The sequence below is a fragment of the Manis javanica genome, chromosome 11, assembly GCF_040802235.1.
Source record: "Manis javanica isolate MJ-LG chromosome 11, MJ_LKY, whole genome shotgun sequence".
Taxonomy (NCBI): Eukaryota; Metazoa; Chordata; class Mammalia; order Pholidota; family Manidae; genus Manis; species Manis javanica.
The window spans coordinates 76,602,566-76,611,088 of NC_133166.1; the positions used below are offsets into that span (position 1 = coordinate 76,602,566).

General features: G+C 37.4%; 1 protein-coding gene across 2 annotated transcripts in view; it reads left to right on the forward strand.

Moving 5' to 3' along the window:
- Positions 1 to 8,074, forward strand: part of DESI2 (desumoylating isopeptidase 2) — a 61,741-nt gene extending 53,667 nt beyond the window's left edge. The window contains exons 3-5 of one of the 2 annotated variants that reach the window (XM_017669986.3): positions 538 to 631; positions 2,116 to 2,257; positions 7,666 to 8,074. In XM_017669986.3, coding sequence (XP_017525475.3) covers positions 538 to 631; positions 2,116 to 2,257; positions 7,666 to 7,899 — 470 coding nt within the window. In that variant the 3' untranslated portion in view covers positions 7,900 to 8,074. The remainder of the gene's footprint in view (positions 1 to 537; positions 632 to 2,115; positions 2,258 to 7,665) is intronic. The other variant, XM_073216715.1, reaches the window with a different exon arrangement.
- The last annotated feature ends 449 nt before the right edge of the window (positions 8,075 to 8,523 follow it).

The following is an 8,523-nucleotide window of genomic DNA, read 5'->3' on the forward strand; positions in this document are numbered from 1 at the left end:
TGTCTTTGACTGAATTGCAAGGCTATGGCAGCTTATTTTTTCTTGAATGAGGGAATTAGATTCAGTTTTTCATACTTGCAAATGTTTCACTCTTATTAAAAAATAAACCAACAGTCTTCAACCCAAGAACAGTGAAAACTCATTGTTACTGGATAGTTTTTCCAGCAAAGTACAATTTTGAAATTTCTTACTTTAATTTAGAAAGTAGCAAAACACTGAACTAACCACCTGCTTAGTTTAACACAATAGGTTGAGAAACCGTAGTCACTTTATGAGTTGGTCACTCTTTTACCAATATAAACAAAATCAGCATAGAAGTCAGGATCACCTTTGAGTGTCATTCATGATTAGAGTTTCAGATCTTCTGCATTAGCTCTTCTGTACAAGTAATAGTTGAATGAGGTGTTTGTGAAAGCATTAATAAACCGAAAAATATTTAGATGGTATTATTATCCTCATCATTTATTAAAGCTAATTCAGCATTCTGGTTAAATTTTATGTGATAAATACTAAAAATCATGAGTTTTCTCTTTTCAGAATTTGCTTATGGTGGCCATCCTTATCCCTTTTCTGGAATATTTGAAATTTCCCCAGGAAATGCTTCTGAACTAGGAGAAACATTTAAATTTAAGTAAGTAGGGAGGACAATTTTTATTACACTGCCTTAGGTGCCAAAGCTTGTTTTCAGCCATACAGAATTCATTCTGTAGATTAAAATCTAGGAAGTTAAAATGTTTCTTTAACGTTGTTTTAGTTGTTGACACTTTATTTTAAAATCATATCTATCTAAACTGTTGTGTGAAGATGGGAACTGGCCAGATAAAGTGCCTGAAATAACCAAGTCTATTGCTTTACTCAGAATCCATGTAAGTTATTCTACTTTAAAAATGTTTTTACTTTGGTATAACTCAGATCCTATTTTAGAAAATATGTTCATATCTAATGATTGCTTCCCTTCAATCTCCTATTTAGGGAGCAATGGAAGAAAGTTTTATGACCTACCTAACACTATGAAAAATCTCCTCATTTTTGCAAAGAAAGGGATGCTTGCTAAATTTGAAATAACTATATAGTTGATTGCCTCAGAAACTGCTGTCAAGGTTACATGTATTACGTGTGTTGATAAACCTAAAATGTGTGTGTGAGAGTAATCTGGAACTTTATGAGTAGGAAATCAAATTTCCATTTCTTAATTAAGGTTTGTATTTCAAGTGATATTTAGAACCTTAGTTTCAAGGAGAAACTTAAGGAAACCTCTGGGCCTCTAATAGCTCACTTGCAAGTGAGAAAGAGTGAAATGACGTTATAACATTAAAATTCAGTGAAGGGCTACACAATTTTATAACTGCTAAGTTCATGGTTCTCTTAGCCTATCACTGATTTCAAATATTTACCCACAGGAGTGTGTAATGTCATCCTGAATCTATTCATTGGGTCTCCCTTTTCACAAAACTACTAGATAAAAGGGTTTTCTAAGTATTTTCAGCTTTCTTAGATGCCTAACTTATATTTGATTAAAAGTCTGCTTTCTATTAAATAATGTCTATTTGTACATCCAGGGTAGTAGTTTGGGGATAGGGGTTTATTGGCTTTGCAGCTGGGGTAGAGGGGGTTACAGTTGATGATGCTTTAAAGAAATCTAATCCTTAGACAGTATCTCACTGCAACAAATAGCATATAACTTAGACCATTATTGCTAAGTGAGCATGTGGCCAACAATTAGATGGCAAGTATAACTAAGCAGGAATATTTGTGGCATAGGTCTGGTCCTCTAATGCTGTAGCTACTTATACAATAGTTGTAAAATAACTGTGATATTTCATTTTTAATATAATGACATCGTTTCATAAAGAAAATTACTTCTTTTGCATTTGTATTATTCAGATGTAGTATACTACTTCTGAAGCACTTATTGCAGAAAAGTAGAAATTAAAATAGCTGGAATTGTACAAGTATCTCATTTACCTTTTAGCCTTACAACATAAACCCTGCTTTATTATTTTGTTACCTCAGTCATAATATTCCTGGAAATAAGCAAGTCTTTAAACATGCTTTTTATAAATACCTAAAACTCACACAGCTGTGTTTTTATTTTTTTTCTTTTTGTTCTTTAAGAGAAGCTGTTGTTTTAGGGAGCACTGACTTCCTAGAAGATGATATAGAAAAAATTGTAGAAGAGCTGGGAAAAGAATACAAAGGGAATGCCTATCATTTGATGCATAAAAACTGCAATCACTTTTCTTCAGCTTTATCAGAGGTAATTTAAATTTTATCCTAAAAATTCTTCAACTAAATAACATTTACAAGTATACTCACTGTTCTTCTGTATTTGGTTCATTTTTTTCTGAGTCTTCATGTTGTACAAGTATGGTATTATATTTCTTTCCTTTGTATGAATGACCTTGCGAAAGTTGGTGACTTTCAAGTCTGTGCAGGTTTAAATTTTAAGTCTATTCCCAACTTGGCAGTGGGTAGAGAGTGAGTACAAATAAATGTCTTTTTTTATTCTAATTCATTTTATTACAACCTGAAATTTTCACTTTAAAGAAATTAATGCCTCAGCAACTTCTGCTTCTTAGCCACTAAGATTCCTCTTTTCCTAAATTGCCCAACTTGAGGTTTTTTCCTGGCTCTTACTTATTAATAAGTAATTCATTTCCCCTGTCTTGAAATTTTATCCTGCCAGTTTATCACAGTCACTTAACTCACTTTTGCAATTCTTGAATCCCAGGCAGAAGATTAAAACTAAATCAAAATTACAGGACCTTAAAAAAGAAAATGGAGGGAAGAAATTAAAAGACCTAAACTAAGGCCTAGGGAATTAAATAGTACTAGAAGCAGCATCCCAGCTTTCTGACTTTTTGCAGCTGGTCACAGGAGCAGCCTCAGTAGTACTACAGAAGTTGGGAAGAAAGGGAAGGAGAAAACGAGCTACATTTCAGCAACCCTCTCTGCACACGCCGAGCAACCTGGTTCTGTGCCTTCCCTTGTGGCCTCCACAGCACAGCTTTCCGACTGGACTGCTGCACAGTGTTGTTGTGTTTCTCAGAGTGTGTTTTGAGGATCAGCAGCATCCTCAAGATTTTGTGAGATGTGCGTAATTTCTGCCCCGCCACAGATGTACTGAATCAGAACCCTCATTTTAATGTGATCCCCCAGATGATTTTTATGAACATAGTTGTTGGAGAAGCACTGCCACTTTTGTGAATCATGGATACCAAGAGGTAACCATAGAAAAAACACTGGTTTTCAGAGACCAGGGACTGTGGTGCAGAGCTGCCTTGACCCCAGATCACAGTTGTAGGGAATGCATTCAGAGATCCATAGAACGTTAAAATTGGCAGATACTGCCTGGCCTCTAAACCACTTCCCTCATGCTACGGTGAGGAAGCAGGCCCCACTAGAGAAATGACTTGGAGAACTCAGATTAGGTCCCTGACTACTTAGTCTGGTGCTGGTTATACTGTATTATTACTTACTCTGATATTGATTCATTCTCTCTGCCAAAACTCTTTTGAGCCTTTGTAACATCACCTGTACCCTTTCTAACCCTGAAACCATGTTACAGTTGAGTGCCCAAAGAGCAATTCTGAGTATTATTTGAGCACCTTTTTAGATAACAGTTTTCATGCTTTCCCTGGTATAAGTGCTGAATTTTAGTTAGAGACTGACACTCAAGTGTTAGATGACTTAGCCAAGGCCACCAGCTTATCAGTGACAGAGCTGAGACTAGAGTTCTGGATAGTGAGGGATATAGGAGCTATTTTAATCAACTCCATGTAATCACAGCAAACTCATTTAATTGGTCACACACTCTAATAACATTAAGAAACCTCATGTGCCTTTACATTCTTGACAACATATTTTGGAGATGTGTGTCATATAACCAGTTACAGACAGACAAAATCATAGCTAATTATAACTGATTGTTGATACATGCACTCCATTGTTCAGTACTGTTCCAAAAATTCTGAGAATTATCATTATTTAACATCATAGTTGTCAATTTGGATGTTTCCTCTACAACAAGGATTAGCAAACCACTGTAATCTGTGTGAAACACCAGCCCACCAACACTTTTTTGTATGGGCTGTAAGCTAATGGTGGCTTTTACATTTTTTAATGATTGAAAAAAGTTAAAAGAAATTTATATAGTGACATATAAATTATATGAAATTCAAATTTTGATATCCATAAAATTTGATTGGAACATAGCCATGCCCTGCTTGTTACCTATCATCTTGACTGCAGTGACAAAATTCAGCATTCATTTGTGATAAAAAACTCTCAACAAAGTGGGCATAGGGGGAATGTACCTCAACACAATAAAGCCCATATATGACAAGCCCATAGCTAACATCATACTCAACAGTGAAATGCTGAGAGCTTTTCCTCTAGAATCAGGTATATTATAAGGTTGCCCAGTCTTACCACTTTATTCAACCTAGTATTCAAAGTCCTATACAGAGAAATTTGGCAAGAAAAAAGAAATAAAAGGTATACAAATTGGAAGGCAAGAAGTAAAAATTGTATTTGCAGATGACATATATAGAGAACCATAAGGACTCCACCAAAAAAAATGTTAGAACAAATACATTAATTCGGTAAAGATGTTGTAACATCAATGTACAAAACTCTGTTGCATTTTTATATACTAACAATGAGCAATCAGAGAAATTAAGAAAACAGTCCCATTTACAATTGCATTTAAAAGAATAAAATACCTGGGAATGAATTTAACCAAGTAGGTGAAAGACCTGTACACTGAAAACCATAAGACTTTGATGAAATAAATTGAAGAAGACACAAATAAATGGATTAACTCAAAATGGATTAAAGACCTGAAAGAGACCATAAAACTCCAGGAGAAAACATAGGCAATAAACTTCTTGACACCCATGTTGGTCATGATTTTTGGATCTATTAAGAACCAAGGTGACAAAAGCAAAAATTAACAATTGGAACTATGTCAGACTAAAAGGCTTTTGTACAGCAAAGGAAACCATCAACAAAATGAAAAAGTAGCCAGCTGAATGGGAAAAAATATTTTCAAACCATATATTCAATAAGGGATTAATATCCAAAATACATAAAGAACTCATGCAGCTCAGTAAACAAAAAACAATCCCATTTAAAAATGGACAGAAGATCTAAATAAACATTTTTCCAAAGAAGAAATACAGATGCCAACAGACACACGAAAATGACTAATCATCAGGTAGATGAAAATCAAAACTATAATGAGATGTCACCCTATACCTGTCAGAATGATCACAGAAAAATAAGAAGTGGTGGTAAGGATGTGGAGAGAGAATAGGGAACCCTTGTGCACTCTGTGTGGGAATGTGAATTCATGCAGCCACTGTGGAAAACAGTATGGAGGTTCCTTAAAAAATTAAAACTAGAACTAGCACATAAGCCAGTAATTCCATTACTGGGTATCTATCCAGAGGAAACAAAACACTGACTCAAAAAGATATCCACACTCCTGTGTTCATTGTAGCATTATTTACAGTAGTCATACATGGGAAAACATAACCACCCATCAGTGGATGAGTGGATAAAGATGTGGTATGTGTGTTTATACAATGGACTACTACTCAGCCATATAAAAGAATGGAATCTTAACCATTTGTGACAACATGGTTGGATCTTGAGGACATTATGCTCAGTGAAATAGGTCAGAGACAAATACTACATCATCTCACTGATTAATGAAATTTAAAAAAACCCAGACTCAGATACAGAGAACAAATTGGTGGTTGCCAAAAGGAAGGGGAATTGGGAGTGGGTGAAATGAGCAAAGAGGGTCAAAAGATACAAACTTCAGTTATGAAATAAGTCTTGAGGTGTAATGTACAGCATGGTGAGTATAGTTGGTAATATTGCAATGCATATTTGAAAATTGCTAAGAGCAAATCTTAAAAGCTCTCATCACAGGAAAAGAAAAAGCATTCTAACTCTTGGTAACTAAACTAATTGTCATTATTTTGCAGTGTATATAAATAATTGAATTATGTTGTATACCTAAAACTAATACAATGTTAAATGTCACCTATACCTCACTGAAAATAAATCAGTCAAAATATTTGATGTGTTTAGTTCAGTGCAGTTACTGTTGTCCCCTCTTTGATCAGTGGAAGCCTCATAAGTTTGGCTCCTGAGTCTTCACGTATGACCCAAATAATCTTGGATAGCCATTTTGTGTTTTGGTATGACAATATTATTCCAGGCTCATCACTTATATTTTCTACCTCAGAGCTGTTTCCTTCTAATAGGAAATACTTACAGACCTTAATCCAGGCATTAGTGTTGCTCATCACTACTGAATCAGTGATAGATTCTAGATTTTTTTTCCAGTAAACAAAACTAGGACTTTATAGGTTCATAGTAATAATTCTGCTTCAAATTCAGGTTCAGGGTTTTTACTTGACTTCATCAATAGCATAGCCAGATCTTCTCTATCCTAAATAACAAAATCCCAATTCTTAGCAACAACATACTTATTTGTTTTATCTCTTTTTACCTAGATCAGCCTTTTAATAATAATCCCATTTAAAAACGGGCAGAGGGTTTTTCTATCAGTGATGTGATTACTATCAGTGATGTGATTACTACAGTGCTGAAGTGAAGGGTTTGGCAATTCTGTCTATAGACTTGCTCAGTAGGAATACTAGTCACTTTTTCAGATAATTGGAATAATGTCTGTGTAATTATACCACCAACTCAGTACAGTTATAGTCCTTTGTTTCATTTACACTTTTCTGGTGGGGGGTGCTTTTTTTGTTTTAATTCTGTGTTGAAGGATATCTATATGTATTCAGATAAAAATGATTGGGAGGCAGAGGTGCCGGAAGGACAGTGGCGCCCAGTGTTGTCTGTAGAAAGGAGAAGGGTGATGAAGAACAAGTTGGTATTGTGAAAGACCCAGTTTTTACCACTTGAAATAGGGAAAAAGAGGTGGGGCTCGAGAGTCCCAAGGGCAGGATGAAGATGGGGAGTGGGCGAATAGATGCAGCAGCTTGGCAGGGAAGGACTCCTGGCCCAGTTTCCACCTCTGCTTCCCCAATAGAGTCTTCCCCAGTGAAGCTCAGCCAGGCTTCCACTCCTGTGATGGGAGTCACAAAGCCAGGGCTGCATCTGTGGAGATATTTCTTTCATGACCAATAGGAACTCCTTGGAAAAAGTGGGTCAAGGACAAAAATAAAGGGGTAAAGTATGGGCCAGGAAAAATGGAGTGATAGAGACTGGAGGAAAGCAGAAAAGAATCTGAGAAGAATTCAGGTCGAAAATTACCCAAGATTGACCGCTTCCTGGAGGGTCTGTTACTCTAATGATATCTCGGTTAACAAGAGTCTTCAGTAGTATTATTCAAAGTACTTTCACAGGAGTGTCAGTATAGTTGCAAAGATCTAAGAAAGGAGCCAGATGGAACCAGCTTGATTGTGCAGACATAAAAAGTAAGCACCTGGACAAGGTTTTTCAGAAAGGCAGGAACGGAGCTGACAGTAGGGACCCTGGGCTCCTGAGGTGGGAGCTGCTTTTTGTCAAAGGCCAGAGTGCAGTGGCCTCTCTGCCCATCAGCCCTCATCCCCTGCCCTCACTCTCTGGTGTGGACCCAACACCCTTCACTTCTCCTACCTAATACAACACTCTGTCCTCTAGATTCTTTGTGGGAAAGAGATTCCTCGCTGGATCAATCGGCTTGCCTACTTCAGCTCCTGTATACCCTTTCTACAGAGTTGCCTCCCAAAGGAGTGGCTAACCCCCGCGGCCCTGCAGTCCAGCGTCAGCCAGGAGCTCCAGGATGAACTAGAGGAGGCAGAGGACGCAGCGGCGTCTGCTTCCATGGCGAGCACTACAGCAGGCCCCAGACCTGGGCGCCACACTAAGCTATAAGTGTCCAAAGTCATACCTTCAGAACTGTCTCTGCCGGTTGACTATCACTAGAGAAAAGTAAAAGATGAACGTCCTTGGATATTTTGTACGCAAAGATGGCTCTCCCCCACTTCCCAGTTTTTCAGCTCAGGATTATATTTGTAATAAAAAAAATCATGTGGCATAGGAGGGAGGACTTTGTGTGAAGCTGCCCTCTGTTTTTTATCCACTTGTAAATTTGGATTTACTTCTGTTTTATACAAGCTCTGTTAAGTTATGTTTACAGTATTTTGTAAAGCTGTTTACAGATCTTGCATGGAGTCCTGCCACCATGAAGGAAGAAAATCTTCATGTCTTTGTATACTTCTGATGGTTGCCAGAGCTCCGGCATAAACAACAGGCACACAGGAAGGTACTTACAGTCAGCTGCTTAGGAACTGCCTTGTGGATCTGTGTTGTTTTTTGTTCCCATTGTAGCCCTAGATGCAGAGGTGAAGGAGCACAGTCAGCTGGGGGCTTGGACCTTGTCTGTGGGAGAGGTGGCCTCAGCCTAATCTTCCTAGCCTCGCTCCACTCTGAAAGCACATCTCCCAAGAATCCCATCCAGTGGTTGCTTTCATCCCAAATATATGTCCACTGAGGCAG